At 42.3% G+C, this 19,440-nt stretch overlaps 1 protein-coding gene across 8 annotated transcripts in view; it reads right to left on the reverse strand.

The window, feature by feature from the left end:
• Positions 1–4,943: 4,943 nt before the first annotated feature.
• Positions 4,944–19,440, reverse strand: part of LOC113015958 (diacylglycerol kinase zeta-like) — an 89,002-nt gene continuing 74,505 nt past the window's right edge. For all 8 annotated transcript variants that reach the window (XM_026158349.1, XM_026158347.1, XM_026158346.1 and 5 more), the window contains 8 exons: positions 17,830–17,919; positions 16,722–16,778; positions 13,942–13,991; positions 11,432–11,472; positions 11,066–11,186; positions 10,736–10,772; positions 10,293–10,392; positions 4,944–7,646 (listed from right to left, as the gene is read on the reverse strand). In XM_026158349.1, the coding sequence (XP_026014134.1) occupies positions 7,530–7,646; positions 10,293–10,392; positions 10,736–10,772; positions 11,066–11,186; positions 11,432–11,472; positions 13,942–13,991; positions 16,722–16,778; positions 17,830–17,919 (613 nt within the window). In that variant the 3' untranslated portion in view covers positions 4,944–7,529. The remainder of the gene's footprint in view (positions 7,647–10,292; positions 10,393–10,735; positions 10,773–11,065; positions 11,187–11,431; positions 11,473–13,941; positions 13,992–16,721; positions 16,779–17,829; positions 17,920–19,440) is intronic.

Consider the following 19,440-nt stretch of genomic DNA (forward strand, 5'->3'; position numbering starts at 1 on the left):
AAATAAATCAACAGAATTATTTAACCATGTTTAAAGCATGAATTTGGTACAATCCTCGCCCGTGTACTAGGCTGTAGCTTCTTCTGGTTGGCTTACATATTTACCCAATCCAGTTTTTAGATTTGTTTTTAGGTTTGCAGAAAACCCGTGCATTTGAGTTACGTTTCAGTATCTAAACATATGTCAGCATAGTTGTATATCATCTAGCAACATTTGAATTGTTGCTTATGTGGCAAGAATTGTTAGTGAAAATCACACCCACCGAATAATTCGATATCAGTTCATTTGCACCATCCATTAACACAGACATCATCAGGAGCAGGTTTGAAGGAGTGATAATATCAGCTGACAGAAAGAAAAGGAAGCAGAATGAAAAAATCCTGCCCAATGAGCACTTGGGTGACTTTGTTCTCTCTGCTCTCATTATCTGTGTCAGCGCCCAGAGCTCCATCTGCCATAAGACATAAAAACATAGTAAGAAAAAGAGTCTTGAAACCACATTCTGACTTTTTGCTTGAAACAAAAGCAGATTCCTGCTTTTTTCTTGGCAGATTTCTTTGGGGTCATGATGAAAAGTGCTTTCAAATGCCGTGAGTGTGTCAGAGAAAGGAAATGCAAAAAGGCTTTGCTTTTCTTTTTCGGTGGCTGTAGTGTTTTATTCATGGATGTGCGGTCCTCCTCCATGACAGAGATTAAACTAAGATGTAGCCAGGAGCGATTTAAAATTCCTTTACTGTGTCATTTGAGAGTCAGTCAACTGTACCTTTCAGATTTTCTAAAAGTCATCAGAACATACTCCATTGAGTGAAAAGTAAGGAAATGGAAAATGATTAACTTTCACCCTAATAGACACAGCTGCACCTGTTTAGCACATACATGCATTTTAAAATGTTTGCCTCAGTGTAGTTGTAGCTCAGGCGGTCGAGCAGCTTTGTGGTTCGATCCCTAGTTCACTGGTATCTTTGCACATACCTCATGTTTCCATTTTTATCTGTACAAATGTCTTCAGTGACTCGTTTATTTGAGGCCTTCTTGTCTTTTCAACACAACACTGCGTTGGGGCTCCTAATGACAATTTTGTTTATTTATACAACACATTTTATTACATGTAAACTGATTGTGCTTATGACAGAAAATAAAGACATACCAACCTGTGTAATTTGAAAAGTGCCAAAAGACTGAAAATGGGAAGACACCAAACAGGAACACCTATCAAGCGTCAGCCTGTGTGAACAGAAAGGTCTTAAATGTCATGGTCCTGGGTCATTGAGAGTTTTTGAGTTTGTTCTGGACTTCTGATTCACTTTCTTGGATTCAAGCTTGTGTAACTTAGAAACACTAGTGAAATAATGAGTTTATTTTTAGTCCCTGGCTCTTGTTTGTTTGTTTGTTCCCTTTGGTCTCCAGTCTGTCTCTGTCCCATCTCCTGCGTCTCCCCAGGCACGTCCTCGTGTCTGCCTGCTCTCCCTGTATTATCTAGTTAGGATGTCTGTATTCCTGGTTCCTGTGTCTTTCCCTTTCTGTTCTCATGTCTCCCTGTCTGTTTGTCCCCAGTCCCAGTGTCAAGTTCACACCTGAGTCTGAGTGTTTGTCTTGTATCTGCGATGTTCAGTTTTGCTTCCCGTCTTGTCAGTTAGACATTGTTCAGCTGTGTCCCCCGGGTGTTTACACTCTGCCCAAACTGGAATTGGTACCAGGTTGTAGTGGCCGTGAAAAGTTGTATCACATGTGCTACATGTGATACATGGCAGGGGATCAAGACACTCACTGGCTACAAAGACAGTCGCACACAAACAAACTCCCTGGACATCACCTTACCTGATACCCTAAACCAGTTCTTCGCCAGCTGGTCCTGATGGTGTAGCAGGAAGAGCTCTTAAAACATGTGCAGACCAACTGGCAGCTGTTGCTGCACAACTGTAGATAAGATGGGGCCTGATTATTTAAGAGCTTGTATGTGAGGAGGAGGATTTTGAATTCAATATGAGTGCAGCCCCACCAAGGCTGAAGACGGAGCAATGGAAGAACACATAAGAGAAGGACGCAACACACAAACTCAATGCTCAGTGGATCTAAGAGCATACCATTGCAACTTCCCTGAACAGGATCCAGTAACAATCACAGTGACAAACATCCAAGACGGATCCCAAAATGTCGACTGGGGAGAAACGTTTCGTCACTCATTCAAGTGACTTCAGTGTCAGCTGACTGCAGGTCAGCCTTATAAACAGGACACTTGCATGACTGAAACTAGCACGACTGACGAACAATGGGCTGCCAGGTCTGTCTCATGATCATTAATATGAAAATTGTCATGACCACCCAGTGTTGGGGAGTGTTATACCGCCACATGTATTCCGTTAATACATGTACCGCCGTTACGTATTTAAAATACAAAATATGAGTAACTGTATTCCGTTACAGTCAAAGGAGCTTGCAAAGAAAAGCGTCTGGACTTCTTTAAGTTGCTTGAAGACGTTTCACCTCTCATCCGAGAAGCTTCTTCAGTTCTAAGGTCAAATGGTGGAGAGTCCCAGATTTCTCACAACAACAGTCACCTCAAGGCGCTTTATATTTTAAGGTAGACCCTACAATAATACATACAGAGAAAAACCCAACAATCATATGAACCCCTATGAGCAAGCACTTTGGCGACAGTGGGAAGGAAAAACTCCCTTTTAACAGGAAGAAACCTCTGGCAGAACCAGGCTCAGGGAGGGGCGGGGCCATCTGCTGCGATTGGTTGGGGTGAGAGAAGGAAGACAGGATAAAGACATGCTGTGGAAGAGAGACAGAGGTTAATAACAAGTATTATTCAATGCAGAGAGGTCTGTTAACACATAGTGAGTGAAGTAGAAACTCCCAGAGCATCATGGGAATCCCCTGGCAGCCTACGTCTATTGCAGCATAACTAAGGGAGGATTCAGGGTCACCTGGTCCAGCCCTAACTATATGCTTTAGCAAAAAAGGAAAGTTTGAAGCCTAATCTTGAAAGTAGAGATAGTGTCTGTCTCCTGAATCCAAACTGGAAGCTGGTTCCACAGAAGAGGGGCCTGAAAACTGAAGGCTCTGCCTCCCATTCTACTTTGAAATACTCTAGGAACAACAAGTAGGCCTGCAGAGCGAGAGCGAAGTGCTCTAATAGGGTGATATGGTACTACAAGGTCATTAAGATCAGATGGGTGAAAGATGGTGGTGGATTGGGCAGCTCGGTGGTTAGCACTGTTGCCGCACAGCAAGAAGGTCCTGAGTTCAATTCCACCATCAGGCCGGGGTCTTTCTGTGTGGAGTTTGCATGTTCTCCCCGTGTTTGCGTGGGTTCTCTCCGGGTACTCCGGCTTCCTCCCACAGTCCAAAGACATGCAGCTTGTGGGGATAGGTTAATTGGATAATCCAAATTGTCACTAGGTTTGAATGTGCGAGTGAATGTGAGTGTGAATGGTTGTCTGTCCCTGTGTGTTGGCCCTGCGACAGACTGGCGACCTGTCCAGGGTGTACCCCGCCTCTCGCCCTATGACAGCTGGGATAGGCTGTCATGGGATAGGCTGGATAAAGTTGGACTGAAAGATAGTACAGAGGCACTAATCATGGCAATACTGGAACAAGGTCTACCATACCAGGCAAGACCCCAGGTGTAGGCTGTGCAAAGATGCTCCAAACCGGGGGTCTTGTCCCTAGATGCGGGGCGATCGTGGCTCAAGATCGCCCCGCATCTAGGGACAAGACCCCCGGTGCGGGGCGATCTTGAGCCACGATCGCCCCGCATCTAGGGGGCGATCGTGGCTCAAGAGTTGGGAGCCTTGTAATTGGTTCGAGCCCCGGCTTGGACAGTCTCGGTCATTGTGTCCTTGTGCAAGACACTTCACCCGTTGCCTACTGGTGGTGGTCAGAGGGCCCGGTGGTGCCAGTGTCCGGCAGCCTCACCTCTGTCAGTGCGCCCCAGGGTGGCTACAATGTAGCTGCCATCACCGGTGTGAATGGTGATGGCATGGGTAGATGTGTGAATGGGTGGATGACTGGTTGTGCAAAGCGCTTTGGGGTCCTTAGGGACTAGAAAAGCGCTGTACAAATACAGGTCATTTACAAACCAACCAGACATAGAAGCGCTGCACAAGCAGAAGACAACGGCTGCAGTGATAGCTGTAGCTATACTGCGTGAGGAAGAGGGAGCTCTAGAACATTCTGAGAGAGGAGCTCTGAAAGACACGGAGGGTCAACAACAGTGACCCCCATGCTGGGCATGCCAGGATTAACATTTGACAACTCCTGTTAAACGATATCACAGCAAAGCATGTAATCGACACGCTGGTCCACAGTGTCCAGTGTGAAATGGACATGCAATCTAGTTTTGTTTGCACCCTTTTCTGTTTATTTAATGTTGTGTATGTAACGGTGACTTCAGTAACAGCAACCAGGGAAACTGGTAAAAAAGAGAAAGTTGACTTGTTGCTTACTGGACTCTGACATCTCCAGTCCAACAGCTGAAACCAGAAACGATGCAAATCAAATTTCAAGTGAATCTTTCAGATATTTGAATTATTGTGTGCTTACAAACTGAATGAGTTTGACTCCTTCACAAAATAAATAACATCTCTGCATCAGAGAGTCAAGTATCACACGAGCAGGCTGGCATGCAGGGACTGCATTTGTATTCACCTGGCAGAGCGCATCCTTCTATCCTAGCGTCTGAAAATCAGATCGTAGGAGCAATGGTAGAGTTAGAAAGCATGTGGAGAGGCCATTAAACTTGGCAACAAACAATACATTTTTGTCAGTCCACAGCTTCAAGGCATTCGCAATCTGATATTTACATGCATTTATAATAAAAGTTTGAATATGAAATGTTTTTGTGTAAATATCATCACTCGTGAGCAGGAAGAAATTGAAAAACTTTAATGGCTTTTTGGGTGTACTTTTACATGCATAAAAAGCAAAAGACACCATGAAAAAACAAACTACCTCTTTGTTTTATTATCTTTACATTCCTCTCAAAAACAAACTGGAGTTAAAACCAATTAGTACATGCGGAGATAATGAAAGATAAAAACACATAATTGTTGATAATTGCGATTTAAACTATTTCATACAAATGTTTGAACAAAGAATTGCCTTGAAAAAAAACAACATTGGCAACAGATGATTGAAAAACAAATCCTAACTTTACATCACAAGAATTCCAATGCAAAGAAACCTTAAGACATCAAAAAAGCTCAAATGCTGGAAGTTACAGGCAAAACAAAAAAGTCCGTAAACTTGGGCACAGACTTTTGGTTTGAAAGGATTCAGTAGGTGCTGCGCTCGGGTCTAAACTTTGTACAGTAAATTCTATCATACACTTTGACAAAGTCACTGAAATCCCCCAAAAGTAAACTAACATTAAAATAGACAGGTTTCTGCACATATTTACTTCATGTCAAAGCAGTGTGAAAAACTTTATTTTGTAATTCTTCCTGTTTCCTGTTCAAATATTTTAGTATTGCTGGAAAGTCTGGACGTAAAACTAAAATCAATCAAAGAGCCATGTAATGAGTGGTGACATGTTTATTTGTTGCTTGTAGATGTCCTCACCACGTTTAGAGTCATTTTAAATTTTGATCTTTTGTCTTCATACATAAACAAAAAACACGAATTTTCTTGATCTCTATGCTGCTCCCGTGCTGACTACTGCATCACTGTGCCAACGTGTAATTACTCATTCATTTAAAACATTTAAAAACAACACCTTCTTTTCTTTGTTAGGGGACGGCCTAATAGTTACTGCACTTTAAAATACACAGAAACAATAATAAAGATGAAACTAAGGAAGCTCTCGATGAGCTACGTCTTCATTTGCAGTCGCAAACCGCTGATGAAATCAATGTTACAGATGTAAATATTCCAAAATATATTTCTTAATTGCTCCATCTGTTATATCTAATTAGATTTATTTAACTTAAATCGATTTGATCTAATTTGACATTATTATACTTTAATATAACACCTGCCCCACAGTCACTGAATGAAAAACCACTCTAATCACAGTTTTTTCAGTCAATGGTTTTGGCAGACATGCAGGTGGTGAATCAACTTTATTAACAGGAATGATCAAAGACGTGAAGGCTTTAATTCTAGATGTGTTGAATATTTAGGGCCTTATGATCCATGTCTTATAATAACAGTCAGTGTTGTGTGTTCTACCAAACCACGATCACAGCAGTGGTGACAATGTGCAAACAACACACATCAGTTCTGCGCGTTAAACCTGGAAAGGACTGCGTCTCCAGTAAAGCCTCGACTCATTGGTGGTTTCCTGCAGGTTCTGTTGGGGTACTGACGTCTGCGACACGCACAGCACTTCCTGTGCCACCTACTACAGCAGCAGCATGCGTCTGCCAATCCACTGTTACGTCCATTCAATACGTGTGGTTATTTGTGCTGAAATTATTCAAGAGGAATCACGAGGGTAGTGCCACCAGTTTGAGTTTTGTGGCTATAAATGAACATATCACCATCATTTATGAAACAAAAGCACAGAACTGGAAAATATTTTAAGGCTTAGTTCAAGTATTAATCTAACAGCATTTATACTGATGACGCCAATAACCTTGATAAAATGAACTGGAGGTATTCATGGTCCCAAGAGGATGAACACTTGTGGTTTTGACCAACTCTTCTTTTCACCAGTATCCAGCCCTGCGAGGCCGAGGCTGCTCTGCTCTCAGTGTCCTTGTTGGACATTCAATAAATGTTAAAGCGGAGGATGTTGGACATGTTGAACGTGCCGTCCTAACACACATCTGTGAATTTGGTAGATGTAAAAGTTTTCTGTGTCTTTCAATATTCAAATCCAAATGAATTTTAAAAAAATGAAAGAATTCGACACTGGAAAATGTTTAATTTCTTCATGCTTTGTATCCTGTTAACATCAGGTCACAATATGCGTCTACAAAGTGTGTGTGGTTTTTATCCAGCTAGTGATTCGGATGTTTATTAGTCACATGTGTATTTTACTACAAAGAACTTTGGCCTTGAACGCATCAGCAGGACATTTAACTTTTTAATCATCAGTCTGCATCCTGTGTGATCTATACACATACAGTGTCTGTAGCTTCTGACAGTTTTAGGTTTTGTGTTTGCTGTGTATTTAATAATCATAAGAAATAAAGTAAATCATTACCATATGAACATGACTCTTCAAAGCCCCACCCACCCCGCAATCCCCCAAACTGATGTTCCAAGTCAGAGAATTTCACAAAATTTCTAAATCAATATTATTATTCTTACTAAGCTATTTAACATCAAAATATCAAAACGACTTAATAAACTTCTGAAAATGTGCGTCGCTTCACCGCAGTTAACGCCAGCCCTGCTATTTAAACCACGTTTGGCACAGCTTCACTCTCCACCTGTTTTTGAGGGCTGTCAGCAGTAAACTGGGACCTGTGTCCAGTTCAGCTCGCACAAAGGCATTAAACACGTTGTGTCTGGTCAATATGAGGAAGGAGAAAAAAACCTTCATCCATGTCCAGTTCAAGGAGAGTTCCAATATCTTAGACAGCCGTCTCCTGATCCTCTCTCTGTATCATCTGGTAATGCTGTCTGTTCTCCAGGTACGCTGCCAGTTCAGCATCTTCAGCCTTCTCCGCCCTGTTCTTAGGAGTATCACCCTGAAAAAGAGACATTACACTCAAAAATGAATATTTTTGCATGACAAAGAGCTTTGTGTTAGCCCACTAAACTTGGTTTGCATTAAACTGTTTACATGATCAAAACAAAGAAACAAAACTGTGTGTTTAATGCTGCTCAGTAATGCTGCCTTCACTGTACAGGTTCCTCCCAGTTTCTGAAATGTTGCATTGCATACAAAGAAATGTAAACGCAGAAAACGAAGCTTTTTAGGAACGTTTCTCATTTGCTTCCCTGTGTCGGAGGCGGCCCAACACAGAGCAACCAGCTCACCAATCAAGACTCGGCAGTGCACTGAAAACCAAAGAACTGAGGATAGAAGCTGCTTTACAGTGTGGGTGCTTCATTTGTGTCGTATTCATGTTGTTGGGACATAAATCTATTTACTTAATTACAATATATGGTAAAAAAATATGACCGCAACTAGGGCTGGGCGATATGGCCCAAATTCATATCTCGATCTTTAGCTGGATATACGATATATATCTCAATATTTATTTAAAACCATAAAGTACGAACAAAACGAGAGTTTAGTCAAAGCTGTGTCCCAGATCTCACATAGGCAGTTTTATTAACATGCAGCGCAGATGTACGTGCAAAACTTATATAAATGATCAGCATTTGTTAAATAATAATGCTCCATAAATAAAATAAAACTATGTTGTTTTTGTGCACAACAAAAACATCACAATCGTGCAGTCAAAATGTAAACTAACAGACGCCGAGTGTAATGAGCTGCTGTTCTACTGCGTGACTGACAGCCTGGAGTTTGAAACCCTCTTTGTAACCGTGTCTCTTACAGCTGCCATTTGTGGCCCTTATACGCACACAGTACGGTAACATTACGCTGAAGCACAGTACGTATCACTCCGCTCCTGACTACGGTAGCTGTAATGCTCCAACAATCCATCAAGCGCTGCAGCTTCGTAGCAAAGTCGTACCAAAACATTTTTGACAGATTGCTGAGCGCCGTGTACATAAAATCGGTTTGCGGTCAGTAAGCACAACCAGAACTCATGCATAAGGCGCACTGATGATTTTTGAGAAAATTAAAGGATTTTAGTGTGAGTGTCCGAAAAATACGGTATACGAGTTTTGTAAGGTGGTTTGTTTCGGGGCAGGATGCTGGGAGACGGTCTGGGATGCAGCTTGTTTCACACACTCTTCATTTTGCACTTTTGTTGCTGTTGTAAATGGTGAAAATACTGGTAGTGCTACCTGCACGGCCGTGCAGCCCCACGCACGGGCGACCTGCGGTAACTCGTTAACGGAGATTTGTCGGGTTAATGCAGTTACGGCGTTAACGTCATTTTAGAGTAGCACTGCAGCACTAAACTAATAATCTTCAAATGTTTTCTGTTTGCCGAGCAGCTCCTCTGTGATAGCTGCCGTGTCCGTCCTGTCGCTGCCTGCAGGTGAAGCGATGGGGGGGGGAGAGGCAGAGTAACGCAGCGTGGAGACAAAAGTGGACGAAAGAGGCAAACTTGCAGCTCCACAAGTATAATTATAACGTAACAGACTACATCGACATAAACAATATTGTCACATCTCATATAAAAAGATATCGATATATTTAAAAACTCGATGCACCGCCCAGTCCTAACCACAACCATAACAGTGGTCGAGCCATGGGTAGGGTTTACGCTCCAGGAAGAGCCAGAGCCAAGCGGGAGAGAGTCCAAGTGCAGAGACGTTTTAAGATGAAACAAAGTACTTTATGGTGAATGTTAAAACTTCTCTTGTTTCCTCCCCCCTCTCCTCCCCTCAGTATCTAGGTCATTGCTGAGTCCAGTGAGTTAAGAGCTTTTCCTATGCAGTTAAAACCTCCATAGAAAAACTAAAAGAGAAACATTTGAGACCAGAACACAAACATGTGCTAAAGCCACTGCAATAGTGCCATTTTTGCACTGCATTCACCAAAATGTGCAGTCGTTCATCAGCTCCCCTCTGAAATGCTTCCTGAGCGAGTGTTTCTGACACGTTCTCCACATACGTGTTGTTCACTACACATTTGTGTTGGTGCTTTATTCTCTGAAAAGGCAAATTCTAGCTGTGTGGATTGTGCTCCTTCGCTGAAACGATTAAAGTAAAGAAGACTCGACGTACTCCGGGGCTGAGAAAGACAAAATGGAACAAAATGTGTGTGAAGCTTTGAAAGGATTTCTGCACAGATTGGTCACAACATGCAGTTTTCTTCCTTTTAAACCACTTCGTTGTACATTCACCTGTGTGCTTCAGCACCGTCTTCTTGCATCACCCGACCTCTCTTAAGCTTTAGTCATGCCTAAAGCTTAAGAGAGGGGTGAGTCACTTATTTACCCAGAAGAGCAGACTGTGCCAGTATACGTCTTTATGGGAAAATCTACAACCCACTAATTTTATCTCTGTGACTGAAACATCGTCAAGTAACTTTTGGACATCTCCATTTTGCAGCCAGCATCGGTGATACTCAGTATATCCAGTAACGAGGGCAGAAATACTGTTTGTATGTAGTTCTGTCATTGTGAGCCACATGAATCAGGAGTCCGTCTGCAAGTATAAAAAGCAATTTGACACTGACAAAGAAGGAGGGCGTTTCCTTTTTGTTTAACAGAGTCGTGGAGAACTGTAAATGCTACTGAACCTACCAGCAGGTCTGTTTTCATGAGTGAGGCTCCTGCTTCCACCAGATAATGACAGATAGTCCTGTGACACAGCGACGCAGCCTGATGAAGAACCGTTTCCCCACTGGTGGTCCACGATGCAGCACCAGAGAGAAAAGAAGAGAGCGAGCTGTATTTCATGTATGCTGGGAGTGAAACACAGCTGATGAAGAGGCACCCAGCTGATTCTGTTTGGCTTTTATGTTTATTCTCTTTAATGTTTTCTACACTTGTTGGAATGCCAGGCAACAGAAAGAGACCAGAGCTCATTGGCATCATCATCAAAGCTTGAATACAGTCAGTTTATTTCAGATAGAGAACACACAAACCTCGTTATTATTCTAAGACTAGTGTTAACATGCAGCCCAAAACAAATCGCCTCAAGTTATTTGTTCCTACTGTAACATCTAAATGTTTCACATACTCACTGTAGCTTTTCAGTGACATCAATCAGCTCACTTGGTGCTGGAAAACAGAGAAGGAGGAGTGACTGTAGAGACACGGGGTTCATCCAACTATGCAAACTGGTTTTTTAACCTTCAGTTTGCAGTATCATCTCATTATTAGCAACAGTGGTGGCAGTATTTTCACAGTCATAGCGCTGTGAGCTGATCCCACCGACTTGACAAATAGAAAAAGACGAACAGACGGATGGATGGATGGATGGAGCTCTGCCACAGCCTGACAGAACTGCACCAGCATGTTTTTCATGACTGTAAATACTAGATCTTCATCTCCACTCGATGCTTTTCTGTTACCATTGTCAAGGATGTAGCGCACCATGTCCTTGCTTCCTGTACTAACAGCATGGTGTAGCAAGCTCCACCCTGACTGGTCCAGGACCGTGAGGTCTGCTCCCCTCAGGTGCAGCTCCTGCAGCTGCAGGTGATATACAGGCGAGATAAACGTTAACAGAAAGGCTTTTTTAACACGATGACAAACTAAATTTGTAATTAAAGTCTAAATGCATCACAGTGAGATGTTAATCCTACTGTTAGCTGTTAACACATGGAAAGGATGCGAAAGGTGTGAGAGAGGTGTCTCAGAGGAACGTGTTTCCATGCAACTTCCTTAAGTTAGCTGCGGACTAATAAATAAATCTGCAAGCACTTATCAGTACTTACCTTCTTCAAGTCCTTGTTCTTCACACAATCCATTAACATTTCTACGAGACAGAGAGAGAACGCAAACACAAAATCACAGCTTCATTGTCACGCTACAGAAAGCATCTGCATAAACAACCAAACATCGTATCATCGTGTCCGTACAAAAAACATGTACGGGCAGTAAATTACATCCACGAGGGTCAGAATATTAGAAACACCTGAGCAGCATCACAAACAACAGCTTCAGTGCTGTGACACAATAATTGTTTTATTACATGGATAATTGGTATATTTACTGAGTCATGTTTGTAGTGATAGCTGGCATTTTCTGTTCTAATGGAAATTATGAAGCAAACAGGGATCAGCCACTCTGTGGCTACAGTGCAGTAGCGGAGTGATTAGATAACGCCACAAAGGATCATCATTATATTGAACATCCCCATGAAAACTGTTCAGAGTTGTTACTGGGTGAAACAGTTGGTTGGTGTGTGTCTGTCTAAGCCGAGATATGAGATGAATGTTTATTAGGTTGACCTCAATACTTGCTTTCACTCCCTCTCTCTTTAGTAGCTGAGTCCTAATCCAGTTATGTTAGGCTTAGTGTGTGTGTGTGTGTGTGTGTGTGTGTGTGTGTGTGTGTGTGTGTGTGTGTGTGTGTGTGTGTGTGTGTGTGTGTGAGAGAGAGTGAGACAGAAAGAGAGAGAGGGGTGCAAAGAGTGAGTGAAAGGAGGGGGAGAGAAAGCGAGCAGACTTCAAAAACCTCTAAGAGCGTTTGTAGCTGTAAGACAAATCAAAAACAACACACACACAGTCGCACACACACAACAAAACCAAACACACACTGTGAATTAAATGAATTTAGCCGAGGGAAAGAATTAAGTAAACCAGAGAAAATAAGATTCAGTCTTACGACACAAGAGAGGAGAAAAGGTAGAAAGAGGACACACAAACACACAAACACTCGCACACGTCACTTGGTCCATTGAACTCTTCAGTTTGATGCAGTCAGCCTGTCTGACCCTTATGGGAGCTGCGTGTGTGCGTATGGATGAAAGCAGATGTATGCATGTACGCAAGAAAGAAAGCCTGGAGTCACATTTCATTAAAACAAACGGAACGACAACAGGACAAAGCCGAGCCTCACGTGTTGAACATCCACTGTGCTGCACCTGAAACTGAGGCTAGTGTTTTACAGTCTGCAGCAGCCATAGAGTCACATTCACTGATGGTTACTGTTTTGCATCACATTAAACTAAATGTGTTCATTTCAGAGTAAAACGCTGGGACATGTTTGCAGAGTGCTGGATTCCTCTTAATCACAGAGGAGTTGTGACAAATTTGGAATCGTCAGACTGCAGAGCAGAGTCACACTCTTCCTGGTGAAGATGCTGGGATTTCCTGCCTTTGTTTACAGTAAATGGATTTTTGTCTTCCTGGCTGAACTATGAACAGCGACAGAGGGTTGGATGTGGAAGCGTTGCTAACCCCACAACATCATTCCTTTTAATCACATGGTTCGCTGTGGCTCATGAAAGAGAACTTATTTGTAGAATAACTGTTGGGATGCATTATTTTTTCATTACTGAACGTGAGTAATCCCTCCCTATTTTTATTTGTTGTCCAGTCTTTTTACAGGAAATCCTCTTCCTGACCTTTTGTCAGTGTGACATTCTTCTTCAGGTGTTTTTGGAACTACACAATTTGTACAGACTTTTGTTGCCTCTGTTTTTTCTGAAGCAGATGCTGAGCATATGGTTGATGTAAAAATACCACAAACAATGGGATACATGATATCCAAATTTCTGGCAATTCAGTAGGTGTAGCGGCGTAGCTGTAGGTCAGGAGGTCAATTAGAAGGTTGGTGGTTCGATCCCTGGCTCCCTCAGTCTGCATGAGCACGACCCCCCTCTGTGATGCGTCCATCCACAGTGTGTGAATGTTAGCTAGAAGCACTTAAAGCGTAGAAGACTGTGCTTGTGTGGCTGAATGTGGCGTGTTGTATAAAGCTCTGAGTGCAGAATAAGAATCAGTCCATTTTAAAACACGTGACCAGTGGAAATATGAATGTGTCCCTATGCAGCAGCTCACTCTCAACTGGCATTTTTCATGAATAACACTCCTGTATTAGCAGTTATTATTGTTATTAATGATGGGACTAATAAAGGTTATCTTATCTTATCTTATCTTTAATAACTGACAGCAACAACTGGGTCGTATTCATCTAACACACAAACCTGCTGCCAAGTGAAAACATGCAACATCCCAAAGAAACACAAGCACAGAGGTGCTGACAGAAGAGGAAGCCACGGCCACGACTCCCAGCATGCTAGAACGAGTGCAGGCAGAGCGAGTCGGAGGAAATGTGTCAGAGAAGAAAAGAGTCTTTTTGAGTCTCTTCTCTGTCTTTCACACAGACTTGTCAGGTACACGTTCAGCTCTGTGTGGAGCGAAATGTTTGAGTGAAGGAATCAGACATCATTCAGTCAGGTCCTACAAGTTAAGCCCTCGATACTGTGTGTGTGCATTACCTTTTTCTCTCTCCTTTTCTGTTTCGCTCATCTTTTGGCTCTTTTCCCATCTGGAGAAACAATGACAGCAAACACGATGATCACCTGTTCAAAATAACTACTGTGTGCTTTCATGGTTCAGTCACACTGTAGTAAAAACAGCACAGCAACCTGCTTTCAGCCAGGAAACATCAGTGGCTGCACTGAATCTTTTTGGATTCGGTGATTCAAGTAGTTATGGCAACAATTTCATTACCAAGAGTCTGAGCATGCAACCATCACAAGATGACTGCACAAGTCGCCTGGTCAGAGGCAAAAGTGTCTCCAAACAATCACGGCCTGACTCGGACTGCCTACAAATACACAGACTGCAGCCAGACTAGCAGCAGCGTTCTGGTTTCTGCCTCCAGTCTGAATGTTACTGCTCAGTCAGGTATGAATAGGCTGCATGCCAATAATCATCTGTCAGAGAGCAGGGGATGGGTTATATCTGCTTTAATGCAACCTTGAAACCTTTGTCTGAAAACAGTTCAGTTGCTTTGTTAGCTCTTTGTGGAGAGAGATCAGCTGGCCTGGATATTCCATCGTAATTTCATTGTTTTCAGTGAAATCAAAATCGAGGTTTTGGCAGAAAGTGAAGGAATCTTGTTGCTGCCGTTTGGTGTTTAACACTTTCAGTACATATGAATATGAAAAAATAAGGATAAATTATAACAAAGAACAGATTGGGTGGGTCAGTTCAAGCCGGCAGTGTTTCCAGAGTAAACGTTCAGTCTCTGTGAAGTTTGAGCAGACTCTACATGCCATCCCTCCGTCTCCTCACCTGCTCTGTGCAGCTTCATGTATCTTTAATTCAAAAATAACCCCATGTTATTTCTGGGACACTTTTGAAACCCTCTACTTCCACTTCTGCTGGAACTGTCGTATGATGCAAGCAGTGCTTTGTGTGGGATCAGCTCCAGAGGCAGCATCAAAGCAGGAATGTGATATAACCGCGCCCATTGTCTTCGCAGGGTGAAGCATCCTTCAGTATGTTACAGGGCCTTTGGCAGGTGACACAGCTGGATGGCGCTGGAGACTGCGCTCAGGGTAGAACCAGCCAGCGTCGTGTCAGTGATGACGCCTGATTCCCAAACCTGACTTAACAAGAAATGTCTAAAAATGGAGTCCAATAACAAACTCATTCACACTATTGAGATCCTGTTTCTCTTTCTTCTACCTTATTCTAGCTGCTCGGACCTTTGCTGGTTAACTCCTCCCTCAGTTTTCAGCCGATTTTCACCATTCAAACTTTAAACTGTTCTTCTCCTTCCGCTAATTCCTGCTATATCTTTTGGTGCTCATAACTGTTATACTTTTTGTGCCATTTTCTGGCCCATTTTGCTGAATAGGACCATATTATCAGTGTGATCACTAGTTTGGCTTGCCGGGCTGAGCCGTGTTTTAGCTCAGTGAGATGAGCAGCCGTTCTCAGAGCGGGAGGCCCGGGTTCGAATCCCGCTTATGGCAACAATTTCTTCAACTTTTTTTTAAACTGTTTTCAGCAGAATTTTCAGTTTCTTCACCTGTTATCAGTTACCTGAGAACCAGTTTGGCTCAGTGAGATGAGTAGCTGTGACACCAGGAGGCCCGGGTTCGAATCCCGCTCATGGCAACATTTCCTTCCAGCAGACAGTTTAACTTTTTCACCTCTTTTCAGTACAAATTTCTGCTTCTTCACCTGCAGAATTTTCAGTTTCTTCACCTCCTCTCAGCACATAGTTTTACTTCTGCTGTTTCCAGCAGATTCCACTGCGAGGCATTCACACTGCATTTTCGCAGGAAATGCAACTTTTTCTAGTTGAATTTATGTTTTTCAACTGATGCCACACATGTTACACCAGTCTGTTAGGAAAGACTTTTTATACTTCCTCATCCAGAAATAAACTGCTCTACTGCAAATTTGTGCGTGTACAAAAATGTTTTTTTCCCAGACTGAGAGCCAGTGTGCTGTGTAAACAGAGACTACAGCCTAAGATCACAAGTACAGCAAGTGATCTCTCACACAGCTGTTTAGGGTGCAAAACCACTTGTACTCATTACTCAGTGCAAAAACGTTTTAATGAGCACGTTACTTTGTCGCTTTAATGAGTACTATTATGTTTTAATGAGCAGAGATATGTGACTTGACTCAAACTGACTGGTTTCATCATTAATGGATGAAAACTATTAGCAAAACATTAACTCACATCACACCGTCAAGAACAGTCTTCCTCAAATCACATCACACTCCTGAGTGCCCATCATGTCTCCTAGTGCAGCTTAAGTAGAGTTACATGAGGGTTAGAGGAGGACAGCCATTTGTGACCGAGCTACCAAATCAGAAACCTGCCTCATACATATACATGAGAAACTGTAAATGCATCGCTCACAGTTTCTAACGTATATAAAGATAAAGGAGGCAGGCTTCAGAGACACAGAGATATCCTGTATATGATCGACAGGGTTTGTCTGTATTATTGATCTCAGAGTTGTTCTGATTTGGCGCTATACAAATAAAAGTGACCTGAACTGAATAAAGTGTATTTGTGGACAGCATCACACACAAACACACACACACACACACACACAAACACACACTCGGGAGGCTTGGTTTCAACATCAATTATATAAAATCATTTAATACCAAGCTAATCTGGTCCTAACCAAGGAGTCAGTGTGCTATGAGGCGTTCACAGCCTGATGAAAGGTAGAAAAAACTGTTTGTGTAGAGGTATTGTGTACTGATGAAGTGGTTTAAAAGTGTTTTTAAGCATACTTACTTTTGCCTTTGGTTGGTATCCGCAGCTGTTGTGTTGGAACGATGGATACAGCCCGCTCTGCAGAATACATTTAAAAGGTTTCACTGATGCTAAATAGTCAAATCAATACTCTTTGCTGTAAATAGATGAACACTGTTAAAGCTATATGGCCGGCTTCGATGTGTGTGCATTTTATGTTTTATATTTGGAGTAATGGTGTTTGCTGATCGCGTTCCTTCATTTCAAGCATCTTGTTAGTAGTTTGAATTTTTATTACATATTTATTTTTTACATGTGTATATGTGTTTATTCTTTTATTATTGACAAAAGCTTAGAAGAAAATTACATTTTCAAGACTTCGAGATGATGAACTGAACATAATACATGCAGAAATCCAAACATGTGGAAGTTATAATAAATCATTTAAAAAAAATATAGATGTTCGTATTCTTTGCACAAACATCATCACACAGACAAAGTTTGGTTAAGCTGAGGAGACGATACAGACATTTATACATCCATATACTCTGATCATCATCGCTGTTATCTTCAAGATCAGTCTGTGTTTATCTCGGCATCGTTGGCTGGATGCACCAACAGGGCTTCACAACGTCTGAGGGTTGACGTCAGCATCAGTGATAAACCCAACCTGCTGCTAGCAGAATAGGTCAGTTGTTCTTTCATGTCTTGGCAGTCGGTGGACGAGGAAAATATTCACCGACACGAACCAGAAAGATTTATTTATTTTCCAAGTCAAAACTTAGGGTTAGGATTTGTTTGGGGTTATCACTGATGATGACTTAGACCTCCAACGGTTAGCTTCAACAGTTACATTACCATCCACGCTGTTCTGCTGTGCAGTAACACAGCACATGGCCAGATTGATAGAAAAACAACTTTAAGAGGATAAAAAGAGCCACAGAGCTGAAGGGTCTTAGACTGCTTAGACCCTCCTCCTCTTTCTCACTGATTCCTCTGTGGTCATTAACCTGACTATCCCTCATCTCTAGTTCTGGAGAGAGACACTGTTAAAAATATAACCCAGCAAGCTGCAGGCTGGAAGCCAAACAGACGAGAGCTGCGACACAAAACATGTAAAAAACACGGTGCATATTTAAGAGTCACTAACCGGCTGAGTTTGCTGGTCACAGGTTCTTTGTTGTGCGTCAAAACTTCTGCTTCTGTGCTGTCACTGTTCATGTGCTGCCTTGGGGAAGAACTACAGCAGAACACAAAGGAAACAAAGGTAGAGTGAGCATGCAGCCAGGACTTCATGTTGCCTGGACAGAAGAAAGAGGCACAGTTCACAGATCCACTGAGCTCTGAAGCTTCACGTATGCATGAAAACACCTGCATGTGAGATCTCAACAACATCCCTGTGAATATTTGACACAGAGAGAGAAATGATGAACCAGTCATGACTTTACAGAGAGACGTGTTTCAGACAGATCTGAGATTCACAGGGACGTTATGAGGAACAAAACATCTTCAGCCTGTCTGCAGCGTCTTGGTCGGTGTGGTTAAAGAAGTAAACTGTGTGATAATGAGCATGATTGAGGTAAAGGCATGGGTAGAGAACAGAGGAAGGAAGTATAAAGCATTTTAAGGGCTGTGAAAGTAGGACAAGCTTAGGGCAAAGCAAGAAGAAACAGCCGCTATGTGAAATTCTCTGAATTTTCAAAACATGTGAAACTGGTAGCAGCCGAGGGAGTCTCACAAAGTCCCAAATCTATGGCACCAAGAGAAAATAGAGAGCACACATAGTGCTTTATCCCAGCACTGATGTGGTTGCTCTACCATTGTTCCCATTTTCCTGAAAAGCAAACCTTTGTGGTCATCTGTGTAATACCAGTTCTCTGAGGTGGGAGCAGCATCATGTTGCTGTATCTGCACAAACTCTCAGCCTGCCTTAAAAACACATTGTTGTGATGTGTTAACATTGTTTTTACTCTACCTCACTGTTAACACCAGTATGATGGCACGGTATCCATCAGTGGCATCCAAGCAGGAATCAGTTTAAGCACAGAAGTGTGAGTAAGAGGACTTAACTGACTGTTCATTGATGCAGCAGATTCCTGATGGTTTGCTTCTTCATCAGGTTACATTTGGATATGTTGAGTTGTTGTGTTATTTTTAGTTATCATCAAGCTCCCTTTAGTTTTGAGTCTTTGTCTGTGCAGTCTGTCTTGTCCTCTATGGACTGTTCTCATGTGTCTCTTGTGTTTCATGTCTCCCCAGTCTGTCACATGTTTCATGTCTGTGTGTTCCATGTTGTCAAGCGTGTGTTGTCATGTCATGTCCCATTATGTTGCCTGTGGTCCATGTTCAGTGTGTTTAGTTTTGCTCCCCCTGTGGCGTCATGTTCATGTGTGTCAGCTGTGTTTCCACTTCCCTCATTACCCTTCAGTGTATTTAAGTCCTCTGTCTGTTTTACGTTTGCATGCAGAGTTTTCCACGTCTTCGTTTTCGCCATTGTGTTTCTGTTTTTCTAACAGAATAAAAGGCTGACTCATCTCACCAGGATAAAGAAGCTTTAGGTTTGTCTGAGGTTAACCAGCTGGTTACTACACTGTGTACCCTGCTTGAACCTACCAAACACAATAACATCTGATCATGGATGATACTGCAAAGTAAAAATCTATGTCAGCAGAATCTTCTGTATGTGTGATCAACAGCTGCATATATAAGTTTTGGTCATTTAGGTGAAATGTCTTGTGTAGCAGCCACAGCTCCAAAGCTG

The sequence above is a fragment of the Astatotilapia calliptera genome, chromosome 23 (genome assembly GCF_900246225.1).
Source record: "Astatotilapia calliptera chromosome 23, fAstCal1.2, whole genome shotgun sequence".
Lineage (NCBI taxonomy): Eukaryota > Metazoa > Chordata > Actinopteri > Cichliformes > Cichlidae > Astatotilapia > Astatotilapia calliptera.